The 24,292-nt window shown below is 40.4% G+C and overlaps 1 protein-coding gene across 1 annotated transcript; it reads right to left on the reverse strand.

The window, feature by feature from the left end:
- Positions 1-494: 494 nt before the first annotated feature.
- Positions 495-17,956, reverse strand: naa15b (N-alpha-acetyltransferase 15, NatA auxiliary subunit b). The gene is made up of 20 exons (XM_077524083.1): positions 17,727-17,956; positions 13,930-14,014; positions 13,723-13,827; positions 11,388-11,545; positions 11,131-11,265; positions 10,351-10,504; positions 9,993-10,112; positions 9,653-9,748; positions 9,384-9,490; positions 9,079-9,151; positions 8,379-8,548; positions 8,136-8,288; positions 6,590-6,718; positions 6,294-6,507; positions 4,630-4,823; positions 4,427-4,535; positions 4,232-4,330; positions 3,947-4,090; positions 2,808-2,905; positions 495-1,945 (listed from the first exon to the last, which is right to left on the reverse strand). Exons 1-20 carry the CDS (start codon positions 17,778-17,780, stop codon positions 1,748-1,750), a joined length of 2,595 nt encoding a protein of 864 aa, XP_077380209.1. The 5' UTR covers positions 17,781-17,956; the 3' UTR covers positions 495-1,747.
- Between the last annotated feature and the right edge of the window lie 6,336 nt (positions 17,957-24,292).

Consider the following 24,292-nt stretch of genomic DNA (forward strand, 5'->3'; position numbering starts at 1 on the left):
ACATCGACGAAATGCTCAGACAGCCGTTTTCTGCTGTGCTGCCCTCTGTTGGCTCTTATGACCATTCAGCGCACCCGTGCTAACAACTATTTAAAAGGTTTCCACCTCTGATTAAAAAAAAAACAAACAAAAAAACGTGTGACGCATTTGTAAGACTTATTCTTTTATTAACATATGTAGAGCGTTGCTTCAAGAAGGACCCCCCCACCCCACACACACACAAAACAAACCCACTAATATAGCTGACCAAAGATCCATTTGTATTGGGGGAGGTTTTACACATTTTGTGGGGTCACAACCAAAATGATGTAACCCTCACAGAAACGGGACAGAGATGGAATGGGCTGTTAAATTAAACTCATAAGGTTTGTGTGTATAAAATGTTCTATTTGTACCTAAACTTGGCACGTTTTATTAGAAAAACATGGTTGCAACTAGTCTGACTACATCAATAGATGCAAATTTAAAAAGACAAGAATAAAGAAACCCAACAGTTTACTTTTGTTTGGTTTTAATACAAAAATCCAGAGATATCTTACATTGCCATCTCAGATTTAGTCTTTCACATTAGAACCCAAACTAGAGAAAGAAGGGCAAGAAATAAGGGAAATGGGTTAACAAAACAAAACTGAGCAAATTTAGGGTGCTGAAATCTTTGCATTTTAATGTTGAACCCCAGAGAACAGGTTTGGATGACAAATTCTGACCTCCCGAAGAGTCATTTGGATTTCAATGGAAGACCCCTCTGCATGAGCTATAGTGTAGATGCCGTTTAAAAAGGAAAAAAAAAAAGATCACTTGATCCTTATGTAAAATCATGACTGTTGCACGATAGACAGGAGGCATCTATGATATTGCTTAGATCCATCACTTTCTCCTAAGTGTACATGTCGAGTAGTAGTAGCAGTGTAATTTAGAACCAGACAAAAGACAACCTTGCAGTTTTCATTCTATGCTACGATCCATTTGTAGTAACAGACCATTCTTTTCGAACCACAGGGGAGCTTGTGCCTTCTTCTTCCAGGTGGTGTCGTCACACTCTGCTACACAGTGGTGATTGGAAGGTCTGCCCACCGGTGCTCAGATGATTGTTACGGCAGATCCCAATTCACCTGTGCTTGATGGATGTCCTTAGCATCTACTTCAAGTCCTCATCACCTCTTTTCTTGCTCAGCTTCCCGCTGACCCGTCGGATCAAACTCACTGAGCGCACCATTGCTCCCAAGTGACAGCTGTGTGCTGTTTTCATTATTTAAATTAAAAAAAAAAAAACAACCGATGGGCTTGTAGAAGCGGCAGAGTCAAACTCCAGTGGTTGTCATCTCAGAGAAACCAGTCCGGTCAGTTTCACTCCAACATTTGTCAATAACTGTTTGTTGTCCCCCCCATTAATATTCAGTGTGGTCGGTTGCGCTATTAAAAAAGTAAAATGGCCATTTTGTTATCTTCCTCCCCTTTATCACAAATAAACAAAAATGCACACATGCTCAAGACTCATTCACACCAATGACATACATACACGCACGCACGCACGCACGCACACAAACACACACGCATACAGTCCTGATTTTCAGCATATGGGAAAGAGCCAAGCCATGCCGGGTCAGACCCAATTTAAGCTGAGCCAAAGAACGAAACATCCATTTCGCTTCCCGTGTGTCTGGCTCTATAAAATGACTGCCAGGCGTACCGCAAGGCTCTGTGCAAGGCCCTATTCCTTTTCGCATCCCCTTTTGTCTGGCCATGCTCACATCTCGTTGGCTAGCTCTTCTGTTTCTGTGGAAACGTCTCCATTAGCGATCTTGGTGTTCTCCTCGTATCCAGGGGGCATGAACGCTAACGTGTAAGGGTAAAGCTTGTGACACTCGGCGCGGTACGACTCGGCACATTCCTTTGAGTCGCTCAGGTAGCCGCTCCGAAGGTTCTCCAGGACTTCTGTGCAGATCTGAACAAGAAACAAAGCACTGACATCAAACTGGGTTGATTGCTCAAAATAATTTTTTCTTTGCTAATCACGACTTAACTTAAAGGGGCATGACGACTCAAATTGAAGTGTTAAAATACCCATATTTTTCACCCACACGTTTTATTATGAATTGTATAATGGACAGGAAGCACTACTGTGGCACAATGACTGTTGCCCTTATTTTCTTGTAAAATGAAATAATGTTGGCGTGGTCGGGCCAGAAACTTCAAGTTTTGCTCTGAGCATGACGCATGCTCATGATTCTGGCCGCGTCGCTGGCCTCCATTCCGCGTTTCGCCAGAGGGGTCGCAAATGTGCAAAAACTCTGAATCGTGCATCACGGGCCTTTAAAGGGCAAATTTCAAATTTTGAGGAGCAATTTTTGCAAGTTAATCTCAGAGTCTTGAAGCAAGGTTTTATTGTAATTCAACAATAAACATAGGACAATATAACAGGGAGGTTGAGTGTAGGACTGCAGCGACTTTGCTCTGAAGGTTAGCTAAAGTGTTGTTGACGACATAGTTGAGGGGTGTGTTTGGAATGGGTGGTTTTTGTGTGGTGAACTTCCTGTTTTGTGCAAAGTGAAAAGTACTAAAGAATTTTGAGACACCTCCGGTCCCACAATACTTCTTATTTTATGATCTCAAATGGCAATTATAGACTTGAAATTTAATGTGTAACGATTTTTGAATAATTGAGCTCACGAACAGCGGAATTCATTTGCATTCAGTGATGTCTGTATTTTGTAACATTTGGCAGCTCTGCATCTTTCCACAAATGCCCATTCACAGTTTTGTGTTTTTGACTGCTTATTTTGAGCCTTGCCCATGAATGTACACACCTGGATAGATCTGTTGTCGAGTGACTCATCGAGTGCGGTGGCCAATTCAACTGCCTTTGACAGTGTCGACGAGTCCATGTACACCATCATCTTGGCAGCTGCAGAAAGGACAGGATATCATATTAGTTTGTCAGCTGATTATGTGCATGCATATAGTTCTGTGATATATGCTTATGTATACCAAAGCAAGATACTGTAATATGATAAAAGCCTTTTATTGTTGTGGGGCGTTGTGTAAGCTCTGTTGCTGCACCAATATCGGTTCGCTGCCCGGCTAGTTCCTCGCAATGCCTTAACGGCTCCACTACCTCGTCACCTCCTCTCATGATCCACCGGAAATACAGTGACAGTTTACGTTACTTACGATAGTTTTTCACATGCACAACCGGAAATAGCGAATTAGTGTCTGCCGGTAGCCATAGACATATGGTCATTAAAAAAAAAAAAAAAAAAAAAAAAAAAAAAAAGATAGAAAACGAAAACTGTTTAACGCGTTTGCGAGGAACAGGAAGTCCGGAGTGGTAAACAGCCTCACAATGACATCAAGCAATGACATGCGCTGGGTCAATAATGTGGCTCAGTCTGAACAAGCAAGATCAGATTTGGACACTTGCTAAAAACAGTCTGGATTGTCAGCCCGAAAAATTGGATTTGAGGAGGAATCCGATTGGAGTCAGATATGCCTGCAGTCTGATCGCAGTAACTGCTGCTACGCTACTAGTTTGCTGTAGCATTTTTACATCAACCGCATGTATTTATTTACGGCACTACCAGAGGTACATGGATGTAAACAGCGGCATTACAATGTACACAACAGTGCAATATCCATGAAAACTGGTTATACTACCAGATACTCGGAATGGTACTTTTACACTAGACATTAGTGTATTGTTATATTTTTATGGATATTGTTGCCATTTGTTTTTTGTTGTTGTTTTTTTATATATATATAAAATATAAGTTTAAAAAATAAATGGGGGAAAAAGAGAAAATTGCGTATTAGTTTGATGTAAATTTATCGGGATGGGATGTAAAAAAATAAAAATAAATAAATATATAAATAAATTTTAAAAAAAGACCGATAACAGGACATTATATTAAATTTTGTCTTTTGCACAGCACTACATGGGGAGACATACCAGCCAATCGGTGTGGTATGGAGTTGGAGTGCTTGGAGAGGTAGGCCTGGTTGAAGCTCTTGGCATTGCTGTCACCAAACAGACGGGTGACTTCTTGCTTCAAGACCGTCCGAACTACGTCGGGCAGCTCTTTGCTCTCTGAGACTGAGCAGATGGAAAACAACAGGGTGTAAGATATGTGAGTGGTTTGATGGATAAAATCAACAAACAGGTAAAAGAAGTATACACATAGATGGACAGAAATGTACCAGCCTCTCTTTTTTTTTTTTAATTCATTGATTTTACCTCCTTTAAAAAAGCGCACTAGACACTGGTGTAGCCATGGGTGGTCTGGATCAATGACCAAGGCCCTCTTCACTGATTGGAGCATCAACAGGTATTTTTCTGCATAGACAAGAAACCATATAATACTGCCGATAAGCATGTTTTATTAGTAGTTTACATAATTATTACACAGCCCAATGAAGTGAAATAACAAACCTTTTCTGAAGTAGATTTCAAATGCCAGTAGGTGTGTGTCAATTTTATCTTTGACAAGATGTTTGAGAGGTATCAGAAACTTGACTGCTTCTTCCAGTGGATTTTCTACCTGCAAACATGATATCAGGACATCAATCAATATTTTCGTGACTTGTTTAGCCATCTGAAACATCTTACGATGTAACGCTAACACGGAAACAAACCTTGACCAATTTATCAGGAATGAGCTCCTCCTTTGGGCCCCCAATCTCTTCGTCATCGTCCTCCTTCTTCTTTTTCTGATTCTTCAACTGTTTCTCCTTTTCTGCATTCTTCTTCTCCTCCTCCAGTTGGGCTTTCTTCTGAGCTCTCCGCTGCTTGTTTCTCAGCTTCTTCAGCTCTTTGTCCGACAGGTTAGCTGGAGGGCACGAAGAAGATAAAGAATCACCTGAAGTTCCAACAATAAGTCACAAATTCCACCCAGGTTTTTAATCCCTTTGGCTTAAACAATCTTTTTGATTTTCCCAATCCAAGGAGTGTCACATTATCGTCTATTGTCTATTGCTTTTACCTAAGACCTATTGTATGAGTATGACAGCTTTCAAGCTGGCAACGTACAATAGATGGCCGCTGAAAAAGTGACATGGGCCGCTACGCGTGACCTTGTGAATGCAGTGTCCCCTCACGTTTTGCGAAGTTACGCGATATGTGAATTTCCATGAAGTAATGGTCGTTAAAAACTTTCAATAACACTAATACTGAATTTCACCTGAATGAGCTCTTCTTGCAGAGTTGCAAAAACAGCAGCCTCTTTGAAGTTAATTGCCTTTAATTAACATTTCCTGCAAGTTTACCTGTGCACGAGAAGGTGGGGAGGGGTGCTGGATTTTTTTCCTAATTATGAGATACCATTTTGTACGAGTAACTGTGTTCTAAAACCACTGAGACACACATTTCTTAACTCATTTGCTGCCAAAAAAAACAACAACGTATAAATACATTCTATTTTAAATGTTTTAAGTGTCCCAAAGATGTATTTATGTATTATAAACATTTTTTTTTTAATTTTATGCTAGAGCATACAGAAGGCATTGATGCAGCCTCACAACTGCAAAGAACAGTTGAACAAATGGTAGTTATTACTCAAACGGCCAGGCAGATGGCAGCAGAGCAAAGGCAATCAACCAGGGCCATGTTGAGAAAAGAAGAAGAAAAAAAAATACTCAAAATTCTAAATAGCAGAAACAGATACAAATATACTTTGATGAGACTAATCTTTCTTTTGGTAGGCTCCATATTTTTATAGGAATATAACACAATATTCTGTGGGCCTTGCAAAATCAGTCAAAATCCAGTAAAACAGCCGGGAGTGAAGGGGATTGCTTCTGTGAAAATGGATGGGAGTGAATGAGTTAATTTACTCAATATTCTATATTTTGATAAAGTGTAATATATTGTGTTGAATGAAAGAAAGAGCTGTTTATATTTACTCAAATATTACAAAAAAGGACAAAAGCAGCATAAAGAATTTTATGGGTTATTAACTATTGAAAATAGAGGGGAAAAAAATCTGCAATAGACTGAATCCGCAATAAGTGAACTGCAAAGTAGCACCACACATGAATCGAGTATGACCCTGAAGGAAGATTCTGAACCTAATTTTCCTTACTGCTGTTACCTGTAACTACAATTGCTAGCTTCTGCGTTTCATAATGCCGTTTCCACTTTTATCTTTGTATGTGTAATACATTTGAACTAGTGCATCGTGTGAAAAAACTGAAAATGTAGTGGGTGCGGCCCATCGGTGTGCTTAAGTTACAGAATTTTACTGGACACTGATAGCATGTTAATAGAGCTCATTTCTAGAAAAATAAGCGAAAACCTTTACCAGTGTCAGCCTGCAACTCCTTGCTGTCGTCAGTCAAAGGATTGTCATGAAGGCTCAAGTATATCTGAATGGCAGTGACGGCAGCCTTGTAGTAGAAGGGATGCATCCGAAGCACGTCCTCGAGTTTCAGCAGGTCCACGTATGAACGCAGCGTCATCTTCCTCATGCAGTAGGTGTGGAAATCAAACTGGTCGTCCGTGATCTCCACAAAATGCTGTACGAGCACAGGTCAGACAAACAAAATGTGAAAAATTCCAGATGATACAGCTGTAAGGTATCATCCCTGTAAAACCTACCCTCTCAATTTCATGGCACTTCTTGAGAGCCTCCCCAAACTTGTTCATGGCCTTGTAGGCAAGTGCACACTCTGTCTGGAACCACATACACTGCATCTCATTCAGGTTCTCCACCGCCGATGCCCCCTCCTGGATACAAATAGCAAACACAGGCAAAAATGACACATTGCGACTGGTTATATAACAGTATATCAATACAGTATATACACATAAATATGTGTTATATCCCTTAAGGTTCTCTACATTTGGGATTTCGTGTGACAGATCAAGTGGAGACAGTCAATATTTGATATGGCTATAATTTCATTAATTAATTTTGCATTAAGTTGATAGCGGTAATTATGGCCTGTGGAATGTTGATCCACTACTGGTCAAGGGATTTGCAAAGTTGCAGGCTATTGGAGCACACTGTTGTAAAGCCTGATCCAGGGCATCCTTACATGCTCGCTGTGTGACATTTCTGGTGAGTACACAGCCCATGCATGTACGTGATGTGTACTGTTGAGCTTCCAGGAATTAAATATGGATCCTTGCAAGATGGAGCCATGCATTATCTTGCTGCAACGTGAGGTGCTAATCTTGGATGAATGGTACAAAATGCAACCTCGGGATCTCTGCTCCTTCAAAACGCATTCAATAAAATGCACCCATATTCGTTGTCCATAACGTACATTTGTTCAAACCAAAACACCAGCACGATGGGCCAATTATCCACGAAGGATTCATCCATGAAGATGACACCTCTCCAACATGCCAGATGCCACTGATTGCAAGCCTGTGCCCACTCATGTTGACTGACAACCAACTGCAGTTATGTAGAGACCCTGTTGAGAATGACGAGCTTGCCTGAGATGGTTTGGGACAATGGCATTGTGGGATCCTGACAGGTACGTTGGGTGGCTCTGACGGAGCAGAGCAGGTGATGGACCCAAAAAACTAACTTGCTGGACATCAAACTTCAAGATGAGTTCAGCAGCCATTATGGAGCGCATAAATTTTCAGTTGAGTTAATCTGTTATCTATTTTTACCCTGAAGTATCTCCATATGGCATGGTATAGTAATGGAGCATTTTTATGAGCTCAACAAGTACAGCCAATACTGACATTGGTATAGGGGTGTGAATTGCCTAGTACCTGACGATTCGATTCGTATCACAATTCATAGGTCACGATTCGATTTGATACCGATTAATCCCGATACGTATTTATAAGTCCATTGTTGCGTTATTTTTTTTTTATTTAGAAAATACTAATCAGTAAACTTGTACAGTGTAAGATTTTTATGAAAATGTATTATTTATTTATCTGAAACCTCTGTCTTATACAAGTAATCTGTTTCATGTCTAGTCTGAAATGATGATTATGGGCTGTATATATATATATATATATATATATATATATATATATATATATATATATATATATATATATATATATATAAATATATATATATATATATAAATATATATACATATATATAAAAGAAAAGGTTTCACAGACTTATCCCAACGTTGCTTTCAGCATGTACTCGTGAACGCTTTCTCACCCGTGTGAATTTGGAGCACATCTCCTCCGCCTCTTTGATCATGCCAGCCTTCAGCATGTACTTGGCACACTTTGAGTTGATGAATCTGTCAGCAGTGTCCAGAGCCTGTGCCTCATCCATCCACTGGGCTGCCTCTCGGATGTTCCCAGCATGCTGCCAGAGAATAAACATTCAACACCGCAACTATATACAGTGACACACTCCCAAATGCAGAAAGAAAATGTGTGCTGGAACTAAGGTTACCTTGTAAATCTTGGCTTTGATAACGAAGAGTTCGATGAGGGTTGGAGTGCTCTCAATGGCTGTGTTGATGTATTCCAGAGCCAACGTCTGTTGGCCAACCATATCATAGTGCTGAGCCAGGAAGTACTGCACCCAAAGCAATGTGGTTGGTGGCTCTTCTTTACCATCATCTGTTACAGAGCAAGATGACTCTTAGTTTATACACAAACACATAAGACACCAGTCAAGAAATGTCCATCAGCTATTGTCAATTTTATTATTGGAGCCCATTACTGAAATATCACGTGATGATTACCAAAAAAAGTGTCAAACAAATTCATCCTATCAACCCCCTCTTCTACTACAATAACACAGACTTTACAGGTGCCTGTCAATTATTGGGGGAGTTTGCAAATTAAAAATAAATAAATAAACATACAGGGTCACATTGTGGTGTATTTCGACTTTTATTGGTTGTTATGACAATTTAAATAAATCATTCGTGCCGCAGTTTTGCTCATGTCAATTAGACACAGAAGCTGCCTTTCAATTTTGACATTTCGGTCACCTCTTTTGATTTGTAAATGATTGTACAGTCCCAAAAATATACTGTAAGCACCCCCCTTTAATGTTGCTGAATGATTTGTAATCATCAAGGTGAAAGCTGGACAATTCCTAGCAACACATCTCTTTTTGAAATACGCTCATGGTTTGTTCTTACCATTTTGGCTGAACAGTCTGGAGCTTTTTAATGAGGTCTCAAAGCCGACCACCAATTCTTCGATAATTGACACCTGCAATTACAAAGCATCGCTGACTTATAAAACAGTAAATGTTGTTATTCAATATAACAGATGATTGACTAGCTTTGTTATTACCTTTAATGTATGCACACTGCCAGTCAAAAGCTAGTACAGTATACTTTGTTAAAGTGTGTCAAAACCTTTGACTGGTAGTGCATATTGCATGATGGAGGAAGAAATACGTTATTCCAATACTGATATCTGTCATCACTACTGACGTCACCTTTTCTTTGTCGTTGTAAAGCGATTTCAGGGTCGTGAAGACAGGTGGACATCCTTTACTGAAGTTCATCCTCAGGTACCTGTCAAGACACTCTCTAAACTTCTCACCTACAGGATAAAGATGTAGTGTGATGATTTTTAGAGGAGGGAAAATAACATGGATAAGAATCAAAATCTAATAGCTGCTTCTTATACATCTCATCAAATGTTAAAAGTGTTAACTATTAGTTACTATTAGTTTATGAGGAGAAAAGTAACTATTGGCCACACCAGTAAGAAAGTTGAGGGGGAGTCGGCGAGGAACGAGGCCTTTTGGAAACTTCTCCCAGGCGTCCTCATAGACCTTAAACCTCTCCTCCACACTGCCTAAATAAGTAGAAAACAAGAAATGAAGAGTTAATACACTCACAATTTAACTTTAAATAAGTAGTTTCAATTTAAGATTTTGTTTCATTGTTGGCGATTCTAATTATGTGTGCCCTGCGATTGGCTGGAAACCAGTTCAGCGTGTACACCACCAACACCTCCAGCATGCCCACGACCTTTATGAGGATAAGCGGTTCGAATAACGGATGGATGGAAGATTCGAACAGGAGAAACAACATCTTACTTGGTTTTAGTGCCTTCTCCAGGCCGTGATAATATGACCAATTCTCTGGGTTCCTCTCCTGCATCCGATAGTAAACATCTGTAGCCTCCTCCAGACGCTCCAACTTCAATAGTAACTCCCCTAAAGGAGAAATAAGTACACAACTAAGGCAAGAACTGAACTAATGAAGTGAAATGTGAGCAAAATAAAATCACAAAGGCACCCACTAAGAAACTAATTACACAGCCATTACCAAACAGATATTCACATTCATGTAGAAAAGCAAGAAAAGTTGACATTTCAATACTGAAACTTCAGATGGTTGGTTACGGGACAGGATGTTTTACTGTCTATTGTGATGTTGAGATACTTGACTCACCCCTTGTTTCTTCCACTGCCAGTTTGTCACAAATCTGCTTTTCATAGTTTGACAGATGCTCCAAAGCCTCTTTGTAAAGACCTGCTTCTCTCAGGACCTGGTTCTGGTAAAGCAGCAGCTCACTGTACTCGTAGTCCACTTTGTCAGGAGAAGTCTTCATACAACACACAAAGAAAAACAGAGGGTGCGCAGATAAATGTTACTTTTTTGGGGGGGGGTTTTGGTCACAAACGCCATACCATTGTTTGGAATGCCTAAACAGGTAGCAATGTTGCCATGGCACATATTTAGGCTTTTTCCTGTATAAGAGAATACTTACGCAAGTTTCGTTCATAAAATCAAATAGATTTCACATATAAAAAATAGTGATCGCTCCATTCCAAGCTCTGTGCTCAGAGAAAGGAATGACAGGAAATGACATGATTCACAGGGCAGGCGTGGCCAAGTGGTTAAGGTCGTCACCTGCCACAGTCGCAACCCCATTAAAGACAATCCCTAGACACACAGTGCCCTTGAGCAATACCCCAAATTGCTCCCCATGAGCTTAAGCAGTCACCTGCTTCAGTTTGTGCCACTAACAGCGTGTGTTCGCTGTGATGGGTCAAATGCAGAGGTCAAATTTTCCAAACTATTTTGCCAATCAAAGGAGAGATTGGAAGATGTAATGGACCTGACTAGGTGCACATAGTTCATATCACTCGACTGTGCCACAGATACAAAGGACATGCTGACATGTACTAAGCTCTATACTGTAAGTATATTTATAAAAGGATGCCAAACCTGTTGTGTTTTCCTGAACTCCTCAATGATCTTTGCTGCCATCTCATAGTCTTCCAGGAGGTGATAGGCGATGGCATAGCCAATCCAGGAAGCTCGCTGAGCGGGGCGCAACTGCAACAGTTGGTACCTCGTCTCCTACAGGAACAATCAGGTACACCGATTTAACCGTCTTCATAGCAGAACCAGCAATGTGATGTTTTCTGACTTGAAGAGACTCAAGTAATTTAACCATACACTTTGGGAATTTCGTTACGTACCCGGTAGCCTTCCAGATCTCTCATCTGAATCTGCAGCAAGGACAGATCTCGAAGGATCTGGAGGTTATCCTTGTCCCACTTCAGTGCGTTTCGGTAACACTTGATGGCCTCATCGTATTTCTTATCAGAGCGCTGCAATAAACCGTATACGTGCCAGCCTGGACGGCACAGGGAGTAAAGGAGCATAGAAATGTACAAAAGAAAAACACATGGCAGATTTTCTCCACCCATGAATTGGTAGCTATTTTCAAGCAATGGTAAAGGTCCTGAATAAAATAAAATAAATTTTTTGTCAACTCCACCACACCCAATAATTAAAGAATAAAGTATATTTTTTTGAGGTACCACAAAAAAAAATGAATTTGATGGTATTGATTCGTTTTTATGCTTCCGATTTTACGATAGAGAATCTTCAATTGAGTATATAATTTGTAAGAGCAAGTAACTATATTCTCAAGAACACTGAACAGTAGCATTAAATAAAGTAAATATCTTAGATTAAAAAAAAAAAAACAGATTCAGGCTTTGCTCACAAAAATTGCACTTATGCAAACAAATCACCTCCTATCACAGAGATATGAGATTACTCTAGGTATTAGATTAATACTTCCAATAAAGTTTCCATTTGGGTAAGAATAAGTGCCAAGTAACAAAATTAATTTGGTAACAGTAACAACATTTCATCCTAACAAGCAGATCAAACAAACGTGTTTGGATCCAAGATTCTTTTCTTCGTACAGCATGCAAAAAATAAAAAAAAAATAAAAATAAATAAAAAATAAAAAATAAAATAAAAAATAAAATAAAAATAAAAAAAGCGGCATTTCTCGAACACTGCTCACAGTTTTCATGTTTAAGCAAACATCACGGCTGTCACTTTGTCAAATGCATTTGGCCGCATACAGAAAATAAAAATACATTAGCAAGACATAAATGTTTTTATATATATATATTATTTTTTTTACATATGAATTTGGTCCTGCCTGAAACATAAATTGGAATTTTGTGGTGATAATTCAACCACACAGATGGTTCATTTGTGGCTCAAGGGAATGATTTTGACGACTTTGAAGAGCAATCCTGTCATTTTTCCCCAAACACTTGTACCCTCTCATGCCTTGCTCCTCGCAGTTTATTTACTCCTAGATGGAAGTTTTGGTCTTTGCCCTATCTGATTGCAGCATACCTATCTCCAAAAGCACATTATGGATATCTGAATTCTGGACCATAGCCAATCAAAGGGTGGCCACACCCTTTACTGTCTCTGATTGGCCTGATTGTGCCTAATGCATATTGCACTTGAACCAAATGGAGGCTTTCTGAGTTGTAGAGACTCCTTCACGACCCCTCAAAAGTTAATTACACTCATGCAATCCCTCTCTCTTTTTATTTATTTTTTTAAGGGATACCGTTGAGAAATTAGGGCACCCAAATGGGTCACAGTCTAGAGCCCTGTACATGTACTGTAACGTTAAAAGTTAACTACTAGACATTTGAGATAAGTAAACAATAATAATTGTGATACGTTTTGGACGCTAGAGAGGGCAAGAGACTGCAAGAGAGCATTAAGGAAATTTGCTGACTATACTCCACTGAGACGAGCGCTTTCCTACAGTATAGAGCACAATGTTCTGTGGCCTCGCACATTATCTCACTGCATAAAAACAGCTCGTCACAAACTACAATCTGAAGTGCATCTTTCCATCTGTTGAAATACAGCATCCCCTCAAAATACACTACTGGTTGTCTCGTTACATGACAGGTGTCAAAAAGTGTGAAAGCTGCCAGAAACGCAGCAGCAGGAGAAGTTGTAACTGTGTGATATTGTCCAATCTAGTGTACTACACAGACACTTCATTGAGGAAACTTCAAAACACTGACAGTACAACATTAGCAGCTTATTAGGACACACTTTGCTACAAAGCGGCCAGCCCTATATATTTATGTTTTGACCATGAATACGCCATCCATTACAACACTATCATGTTCAGGGTCACAAAGATGTGGGAGTCCATCCCATTGAGGTAGGGAGAGAGGCGGGTCACACCCAAATCACACGGGTGTGACGCAGCGACAGATATCCATTCTGGCCCGCATTTACATCGACAGGCATTTTTTTTTTTTTTGTCTTCAACAGGACTCATACATAAACAGGGAGCACAACTCTACACAGAAAGACCGAAGCTGACATTTGAACCCAATTGCTGACCCAAACCATCCTGCTGTGAGGCCCTTTGCCACAGGAGCCTGACTTTGACACACATATTGAGACAGCGAACATGAAACCACCAGCCTTGTAACATATTAATTACATTTGAAAAGTATTCAAGGATACAGACGTGACTCTTGAGGTCATTACGCAGGCCTCTTCTCACCAGGTCGTAGGCATCTTCCTTCTTGCCCAGACAGTTCAGGGTCAGGCCCTTCATAGCCAGAGTTTCTGAAAAGGACAACAGGATGCTGAACAATAGCTCCCTCCCATTAAAGAGGACCATTTTCATGTATGCATCCTTAAACACACACATGCACTTTGGCTACCAACCTCCATGCTCTGCAAACTTGGGGTTGGACAGGATTTGTTTGCAGAACTTGAGTCCATTTCTGTACTGCTTGTGCTCGTAACATCGCTGTTAAAGAGGTGAACAAAAGAAGACACTGAGATCACATCAGCACATAAAACTGTAACAGGGGAAGGTCAAAATGAATGAAGACAACTGGCGAGCTCAGTCAACTTCACTCCAGCTTCTGGATTTCTCTCAGAGCTTGTCATTATTTGTCGATTTGTGTACGCACACACACACACAGATTCTGCAATTTTGGATAAGGAGCCAAAGTCTTATCAATGAAACCACCCGGCTGAAACAGGATGCTGTGATAACGCAAGAAACAAAAAAAACACACGCTTGACTGGAAGAGGGAACATGAATCGGGGTTAGCCTCATGTCGCCAGCTTCAACTAGCCCGATCTCAGCTAGAGGCAGTGTGACATGGAATTGGGCTTAACGATAAATGGAAAATAATGTAATTGCCTCCCCCGAAAAAAATGAATAAATAAATGAAAAAAAATTGCGATTGCGATACACGCGATTACTTTTTTTTCCAAGGTCTTTTTCAATGAATTTTTTTACCCAACAAAAAGTTAACTATAATAAACAAATCAGATCTATTAAAGATTACAGGATCTTAAGATAAAAGCAAGTGAAGCCTTAATATCTATCTATATTAATGGGCTTGTTGTAGCAAATGGTAGGTGACATTTTTACTCATTTGTTGTTTTTTTTATATCACCAAGTCCTTCAAAAACATCACATGAAAACTGAAAGTTTGGGGACCGTTGCTGTGACTATTGTTGAAGCATAAGTGCTGAGCAAAAATGTATGTAATGGATTTATTCTTAATATTAATTGGTTCAATTAACTTCATTTTAGTGAGGTTAGTACATCAGTTAGTACAGTAGTCATAGACATGAACTGAATTACTCAACTCAACTTTATTTATATAGCGCTTTCAAACAGCCTGAACTGTCACAAAGCGCTTTACAGAACACAAAAAAAAACCAAACATAACATAAAACATTAACACCAAAACAATCACAACAAATCAACATTCTTCCATCCCTACATACGCTTTGATGTTTGAGCAGTTTTTAGATGAAAGAGGACAGAATCAGTCTCCATTCAGCAGTTGATCAGAGATGTGATCTACAATACAATTACAGTATAAAGATGCTAAATTTAAAATAATCATGATTGTATCTCATCATGTTATGTTGTAAATATACAGGGACAATTTGTACGCTGCCAAATTGGACATTTTTGTCCAGTCCACGTCATCGCAGTGACGTCTTGCGTATGTTACCACTGCACAGTTCATTTTGGACTTGTTTCCTGGTCAACTGTGCTATAAAAATGCCATATGTTGTCGTCAAGAATTGCCATCATTTTGATGCATGATGCACTCCTGACCATCTTGGGTTTCATATTCTTCTTTTGAGAAAGAGAGAGAGGAAAAAGGTTTATTGCAGAAGTGACTGACGAACACCCGTGTGCTGTACAGAGATGTGCAACCACTCCATCACGGTGGCATATGTACAAAAATGTCATGGGTTTTCACCGAAGCTTATGTGAACATGTGTAGTCGATTAGTCGTGCTAATCAGTCTGAAAATATTAGAAGTATTTGTTTATATTAACGTCGTATGGCTCATTGAAATGCATACACTTACATTCATGAAATATTAATATGATTACGTTGTAATAATTATTTCATATTTAGCATCGTTACTGTATTATTTGACCCTTTAAGACAGGCTTCCCCAAACCTGGTCCTCAAGGGCCGGAGTCCTGCAGGTTTGAGAAGGCTCTGACCTCCAACACACCTGATTCTAAAGATCAGGATCATTATCAGGCTTCTGCAAAGCTTGCTGATGAACTGATTATGTGAATCAGCTGTGTTGGAGGACAGAAACATCTAAAACCTGCATGACTCTGGCCTTCAAGGAACGGTTTGGGGAAACCTGCTTAAGAATATAGTATTTCTGTGTAGATTTTAAAAATTATTACTGTTTGCTTTTTTTGCAGGATAAAATCTAATTGAATATTTAACATTTGACATTGTATTTGCTTTTTATTTTGTTCAAGCCATTGTTTATGGAAGGATTTAACCTGACACGCAAATAAATGTGTCTGACGCAATATTAACATCATTGATGATTGATCAATTTAAGTGGATAAAACTAAAAAATATTGAATGTTTGTTTAAAAAAAAAAGTTGATTTCATCGTATACCTAATGAAATGTGTACTGGCCTGGTTGGGACAGTCTGTGAACTTCAGTTGGCCCCACACAGCCATGAAGTGGTCACGAGCCATTAATGTACAGTAGATCTAGAACCCTACCTAATATAGTACATACTGTATTGGTAGGGCTCATGTGCAGCTGTTACATCTACGATGCGGCGTTGCGACTCAAAGTTTTGAATCGCAGCAAACTCAGTGGCCTACGGTTGGCCTCTCAGGAAAACTATTTGCTGAATCCTTTTCTGGCCACATTGATCAGTTAACATAAAAGAAAAAATCCACTTCAATTTAAAGAAAATTACAAATAATACTCAAAATACATGCTAGTACATTTTCTTTAAAGTCAGAAATCAGTTCTGGCCAAATAATTGCAAACAATTAATTTAAATAGAATCTAAAAGTTGGATAGGTTTGCTACTGCTGAAAGTGAACTGAGGTGTGAGATGACGTCAAACTGGAACGTGCCGACTGTTCAACTTCAAACCTTAAAAGTGAGCTTGTGTGTGGGTGTGTGTGTGTGTGTGAGTGAGTGAGTGAGGGGGGGGGGTGTTGAAGAAGAAGAAGAAAAAAAAACTTCAAACCTTAAGCCATGTTGTTAACCAACACTTGACACATGTCAGTCAGCGAATGTGACAATGTACACATCCCGCTAAGATCGACTACAGTACACCATATAGGCGGACACATTTGCACTGACTTGGCAGACCAAAGTTATGTACGTTCCACACACGACTTCGGAAACACACAAACAGATGGAAAGACGGACTGGGGGCGAGGGCATGGGTGGTAGCTCGCTAGCTGCCAAAGTACAGCAGGCAAGCAGGCCTGACGGTGCTACGGAATTGCTGACACAATCATGCCGGAGATAACTCAACTCGCAACTTTCCTCTCGGGTCACACTTGAACCGAAAGCTAGACTGCGTTAAACCTACGTGACCACCTTTATGTCAAAAGGCAAAAAGCCATACAAACAGATTAAGAGCGACAAATGGACAAATTGTTGATATAAGATACCTAGCTTGTACGCTAATATTAGCCTGTTAGCGAACGTCACGTTTCTTAGTGGTTAGTATGTTTACAAGTTAGCCATGCCGCCACTAAGCAGACCAAGAAATCACGTTATTCGTCGCCACAGTGTATTAAACGAGCAAGTAACACAAAAACAACCAGATCATATGCAATACAGTTGCACCAAGAGACAAACTCTTAGCTTTCATTAGCTTGTTAGCCATTATTGGAGTAAGCGTCCTTTCCAAACTAGTCATGTTTGACACTTAACACTTACAATTGCTTGTATTTCATTCATGCATTTGGAACCTTTTGTCGAAATGACACTAATCGGCGGCGACCATCACAACAAAGCAACGGCCAACCATTTTGATTACATACAAATGACAGCGATGTTCAGGGCCGGGTTAGCCAACCCATTCAATGATCCCATTTTGCTAGCTCATGTGCTAACAGCCCGAGTGCCACCGGTGGCTCTGTAAACTCGCCGGTACTCCAGCTCATTAGAACGCCACTTCACACAGATCAACTCACCAAAATCCTCTTAAAGAGGGCGTTCTCTTTTGGTGGTAAAGTAACTGTCGGCATTATAGCAGCAGATGAGATCAGTTCCCCCTCGACCTCAGCACATGTAACGTTAGCTAATGCTAGCGCGAACAGGCAAGACGAGTAGAGTAAAGTGACGCACGGGCCCGGTTTGCTCGCCCGAGGCGCCCCAGTTCGATTGCTCGGCTTTCTGCCTTCGCCTATTTCCCCTGACGCGCTGACAGAAACCTGACACCTTCAAAATGGCGGCGGCGACTGCTTCTTGCTTTGCTTGCTGTCTTGAAAAGGGGCATGAGCTACTTTCTCAAACAGTTTTTAAACACGAACCTTTTTGGAAACTCAGGAATTTACAGCCAAATTGGACGTTGGCATGTTTTGTTGGTGTTTGCGAACCCCCAGTGGACTTGTGACGCTATCGCAATAAGCGTTGGAGAAATTTACCCCCCCCCTTTTTTTTTTTTGCATTTTAACCAGTGTTTTTATTAATTAATGAATTTATTTATTTATTAGAAATGTTTTATATTGTTAGTAGCCAAAAGTGTTTATTTCATTCAAACATATACTGATAAATAGCAAAATCATAGTAACTGATAATTTTGTTGTGGTCTTGTAGTTCGCCATTTTCCTACCCCTTTCCCAAAGCTACATATTAAAGATTCCAAAATAACCCTTGTAAGAAATAAGCGACTCAGGAAAATGATGGATGGATGTTCAAACTGAGAAACTACTGTAAGCCTACAAGCTTACATTGTAATGGCACACTTCCATCCTGCAACCTCGAGATGGCGTCATTTCGACAAAAAAAAAAAAGGTAAAACCATATTGCCGCACAGTGACAAATGTTTATGCTGATGATGTGCCAACATGTCAACAGCGTGCGACCATTAGACTATCCATCCATCCATTTTCTTGACCGCTTATTCCTCACAAGGGTCGCGGGGGCTGCTGGCGCCTATCTCAGATGGCTCTGGGCAGTAGGGGGACACCCTGGACTGGTTGCCAGACTAGGGGATCTAAATATGTAGATTATGTAAATACATTAAAACATAGAGATCAGATTAAAACAGGCAAACGGATTTGCTTATCTAACATTCAGATACTATTCAGTAATGAAACAGAAAGATAAAGTCATACACTTGTAATAAGCAGGCGAGTCTAAGAAAGAAAAGATTAAGGGAGAAAGAGGGAGACTTTGTGTTATTTTATTCATGGTAGGAGACAGCTTGGGCCTTGCTCTGCTGTTATCTGCTGGCCTCCTACTCCTACACCACAACAATGGCTCCTGCTACCACATTCATCACCTTGACAGCACGTGCACGTACAAGCCCATACCCTCCCCCAGCATCCGCATGTGCCGTTCCACTTTGGTCCACCTACAGTACATTTCCTTTCACCTTATTAGCCTGGGAGGGAGGGAGCGAGAGAGTGATCTAACTCATCTCCCCCTCTTGGCGACACATCATTTGTCGTTGTGTGTAGAACTCATAACAGTGTGGAGTGTGGGCAGAGCTGATGGCCTGTGTTAGAAGCGTTGGCCTGCAGGAAGATATTAGCTGCCATTAGTTTGGACTCAAGACCGCCTCCATGTCTGCATTGCTTGCGGTCCACTGAGCTGCCAGCTGCAATTCTCCACATTTATGAGATCCTTCACCCCCAGCACTTGACTGAAAATCCCTGCCCAAATTAAACCTCTTATAGATCAAACAACCCATCCGTACACCACTTAAAATCATTAGGGCCACAGGTGAGCTGGGTGGAGCCCATCTCAGCTGAATTTGGAAGAGGCAGGTTACATCTTCAACTGGTCACCAGCCATTCACAGGGCAAATACTGTACACAGTGCTTTGAAAACATATGTAAATAACATGTCAGGGATAAAGTTGTGGAGAAATATCCTTTGAATTGAACATCTAAAGAGTCAGTGATATAACAGTCACTACTGGCTTTGGATGCCTCTTTCTATGGGCAGTGGAGATTCTGGTATTTGTAGAACTTCTAAACATTCTTGTCTTTGGCTCAGCTTTTGAAACGTTGGGTAGGATTCACAAGTGGTATCACTTGACAAGTATCGCAACAATAACAGGATGATTCAGGATTGCTCTAAACCAGTGGTTCTCAACATTTTGTCAGTGACATACACTAGTGATGTGCTTCTCGGGTCGAATCCCTGAAGCGTGTGCCGAGTAATGTAGATGAGTGGTTCATGAACGGCGATTCAATGCGTGTGTCGATGACGTACGTGATGACGTTTGACGCCCCGCGAAGCGGGTGTACCACGTGACTGATTCAGGAAATGATTCGCTAGGTTTGAGTGTAGTTCGAAATAAAAGCGGCAAAGAAAAGCTATGGATTCCCCTTCACTTTTTGTGTTTTCGGGTCCCTTACTGCGGTACTTCTTTGCATTTTGCATTCGATTTGACCGACGACGACGAGCTTCTTTTTTTTGCGATGGAGTTCAAGGAACCAGCAAGAAAGAGAAGAAAATATCCCCAGAGTTGAAAATCCCCTTCAGTACTGGGAATCACAGAAATATGCGCTTCCAAGTTTATACAAACTTGCTGTCTCATATCTATGCACCCCTGCTTCATCAGTACCATGTGAAAGAGTTTTTTCAAAAGCAGGTGAAATTCTATGCACAAAAAGAAACCGCCTGAGTCCAAAAACTTTGGAAAAAATATTGTTTTTAAATAAAAATGAATAAGCACTTTATTTTACCTCATTTTTTCACATTTTCACTTGTTGCATAAGCACAAACATAGACAAAGTAACACAGAACAATTCATGTTAAAACACTCTTCAAATATATATTCTTTTGTATTTCGAGCATGATTTGCACCCCACCATTTTATTGCATGCACCAAGCATGTTATACATTTTCTGTCCACATGATGGCGTAGTCGAGGAAATGAATCATCTTGAAGCCCCTACGTGTGTGTGACGCTTTTCACTGCAGGGCTTCATTGCTTTACGGGGCTTCATTTTGCCATCACTAACATACACCCTCTGAATTTTTTATTTTTTTCAGCCAAGTACCCCCTCACCAGCGCAAAGGATTTCTGTTTGGAATTAACAAAAAAATAAAAAATAAAAAAAAAGGTTAAGGTTCCGGTGCGACCGGAGAGTGGATCCCAGAATCACAGAACACAGAGGAGTAAGCGAGAGGTTTTATTCACCAAAACACGTGAATATGAACATAAAGCGCTGGACACAGCAGGGAAAAAAAGTTAACAAAAAGTGCTTGCAAATTGCAAGGAGGGAAATTAACACAACACAAAAAGACCCGAAGGTTACAAACCGCAAACACAAGAAAGCAACAACTTACTATAGCTATAAAACACGCCACATAAAAGTGGGAACAAAAAGAGACGTAGCAAAACTTACGTAGATGAAAATCGAGAATCTTGGACTATAATAATTTAGCGAAGGCGAAAAACAGTAGTAACACTAGACGATGGCTGTGAGCAGACGGCGCAACGACCCGACAGTGGCTGCAAGGAGTCCCAGTCCTTATGAAGGCCTAATAGGTGATGCACTGCAGGTGTGGTGCAGGGGACACGCCCCTCATTAATCAGGCACTGTGAGACAAGGAAAACACACTGAGAGCCCAGCAACATGACAAAAATTCTTAAAACTGAATGCTTTGCCATCATTTTCTGATTTATTAAACTTTGGAACTTTGTATTCATGTGGTATGTTGTATTTGTAGGATATTTTGTATTTATGTATATTTGTATTCTTGAACTATTTGGAAATAAAAATATACAACTAAAATAAATAAATAATTGCATTACAAATAAACATTTCTGCACAAAGGGTACATAAAAATTATCAAGATAAAGTGTTGTCCCTTGGGATTGGAGTAAAGCTCTGATAAATAACTGAATTTTAAATAAAGTTTTAATTGACAGGTGATTCTAAGTAGACAATCTGGGTTGAACCATTCTGGTATGGGAATGATGCTGATTTTTTTTTAATTTTTTTTAAGGACACTGAAATATCCATCCATTTTCTTGACCGCTTATTCCTCACAAGGGTCGCGGGGGGTGCTGGCGCCTATCTCAGCTGGCTCTGGGCAGTAGGCGGGGGACACTCTGGACTGGTTGCCAACCAATCGCAAGGCACACAGACACGAACAACCATCCACACTCACAATCACACCGAGGGACAATTCAGAGCATCCAATTAACCTGCCATGCATGTCTTTGGAATGTGGGAGGAGACCGGAGTACCCGGAGAAGACCCACGCGGGCACAGGAAGAACATGCTAACTCCACCGAGGAAGGCCGGAGCCTGGACTCGAGACACTGAAATAGAATAGCCTAAATATAAAGCTCATTTTATGAACTTGTAATTTTTTTGAAACATTTACTTACAGGCCTAATATATTTTAAAATCGCACATACCCCTCCATTTGAGAACCACTACTTTAAAGCAGCTATATGGAAGATTTAAAATTTCAAATCGCTACTGCCACCTGTGGCCGAAAACAAACTGCACGCTCGTACACGCTGCGCGCACTCGTACGTGCACGACCTCAATACTGAAGACTGGGCTCTTCATATCCAATTAAACTATGTTTTCAGAGGTAAGAAGTTTTATAATGTTAAACAAAGCTGGCTACTTCACGGGATGAGACTCTCGGTCCCCACTAAACAATTGATGTCCACGGGACGTGCAGATCATATTACTTTAGTCGGTCGAAGTCCAGTCCTGTGCTGTACTCCAAAACGATGTGCAAATTACGTCAATTAATTGGACCTCATTCCGATGTTAATATGCAGTTACATATTGTAGTCACCCCGCTCGACGGACGTCAACCTGATTCTAGTCATTATTAGTGTATGTCGCCCCCAGGCTAGCGTCATTGTGCATTAGCCGAAAGGTGGGCTGTCATTTATGGAAATTGATTGTGAAAAACATATAGACCCATTCACTACTTAGTGTGATATGGCCGTGAATGTTATCGCCATTCAGTAGTACCGTTCACATTCCGTTAGCATAATGTAGCTACAATAGGCTGTTTTCACGGAGGAAAATAAGGCAACATTTAGCCTGATTCTTCATAAAGTCATTCTGTTCTATTACATTCAACTTTGCCGCCCCTTTCACGTTAAATGTTGCCGTCCACCTCACTTTCACCCCAATAGTTACGACCGAGAAGTGATCGATCTTGAGGTTACTGCTATTTGAAAACAACACATTTTTTTCTAAATGTCAAGATACTCGCTTCTTACCTTTTGGAGTAGAAAGCCAGCTGTGAATCACTTTTCTAATCCAAGTCCGATCTCAACTCTCTCCACCGTTGAAATGTCAAACCAATGTTCACTCTCGTTCTTGCCCGGCGTCGGTCACGATCAAGTTTAGATTTTTTTTTTCGTGGCACTTGACATTGTTTTCATTTTTTTTTAAGCAGCCTTCCGCGGAGTAAAAGCGGGTGTCTGGGGTAGCGAAAATCTGTACTAGTTCCGTCTTCGCGACTACAGGAAACAACTGACGAGAACGTGCATGACCTCACATCCCGCAGACAGAGGGCGGGAAATTCGAAGGATTCGGACAGGACGCTTCCGAAATAATATTGGCCAGAGGCTTGTAGGAGTACCCATTGTGAACAGCTAAGATGTTGATCTACTAATTAGAATATGTTTCAGTCATAAATGGTCAAATAAAAAAGCTATTGTTAAGATATTTTTTGGGGAAATCCTCCATATAGTAGCTTTAAACAAATGGAGCTGGAAGACCAAGAAGAAAGACCCTGTTGTGAGAAAGTCTCGACAAACATGTGGAAGAAGGTCAGATGAGTCCAAATTATTTGTATTTTTTGTCCTTAATGCAAAGTGTTATGAGTAGTGGGAAACTAAGACTGCTCATGCTCACCATCCCGACTGTGAAATATGGTGGGGGGCAACATCATGGTCTGGGCATGCTTTTCTTCAGCAAGGACAGGGTAGTTGCCAAGAGTTGATGGAACAAAATTCAGGGCAGTACTGGAAGAAAAACCTGTTGCAGGTTGCAAAAGATTTCAGACTGTGAAGGAGATTCATTTGCCAGCAAGACAATGACCCTAATCATAAAGCCAGAGATACAATAGAGTGGTTTAGATCAGTGGTCTCAACCTCGTGGCCATTTGCAGGATGATATTTTGCAACTAACTTAATATCAAAGTTTAATGCTAGTGTGGCACACAACTTTTTTGTTGTTACACTGTTTCATTTCAGAAAAGGTAATATATTAATGCGACAGTGTGTAGAATTTTTTGCCACCTAGTGGTGAACTGCTAAATTGCAACGACCTATGTTTAAAGCATGTGCAGTTTGAAGCAGGCGCGTTATGGAGCGCGCTGGGAAATTGGAATGTTTCTCCTTCACAGGAAATGAGGGTGTGGTCAATTTAACACTCAAGGTAGTGCTATTCAGGTTACATACAACGTCCACTGACTACTTTCACATTAATTGTATCTCTAATGCTACCAAGTGGGAAAACTAAAAAGTTACTTCACTACACCTTTAAGTATGACTACTATTACTACTAAGAGTAACTCATTAGTTACTGACTTT

The sequence above is a fragment of the Festucalex cinctus genome, chromosome 6 (genome assembly GCF_051991245.1).
Source record: "Festucalex cinctus isolate MCC-2025b chromosome 6, RoL_Fcin_1.0, whole genome shotgun sequence".
Taxonomy (NCBI): domain Eukaryota; kingdom Metazoa; phylum Chordata; class Actinopteri; order Syngnathiformes; family Syngnathidae; genus Festucalex; species Festucalex cinctus.

Excerpts from the sequence above, each read along its gene's own strand:
- naa15b (XM_077524083.1), bottom strand. The coding sequence starts at position 17,780 with ATGCCGACAGTTACTTTACCACCAAAAGAGAACGCCCTCTTTAAGAGG. Across the intron at positions 8,289-8,378 it reads TCAAAGCCAAGATTTACAAG|CATGCTGGGAACATCCGAGA; the intron begins GTAACCTTAGTT and ends ATTCTCTGGCAG. Across the intron at positions 4,091-4,231 it reads AGTGCGCTTTTTTAAAGGAG|TCTCAGAGAGCAAAGAGCTG; the intron begins GTAAAATCAATG and ends CCATCTGCTCAG.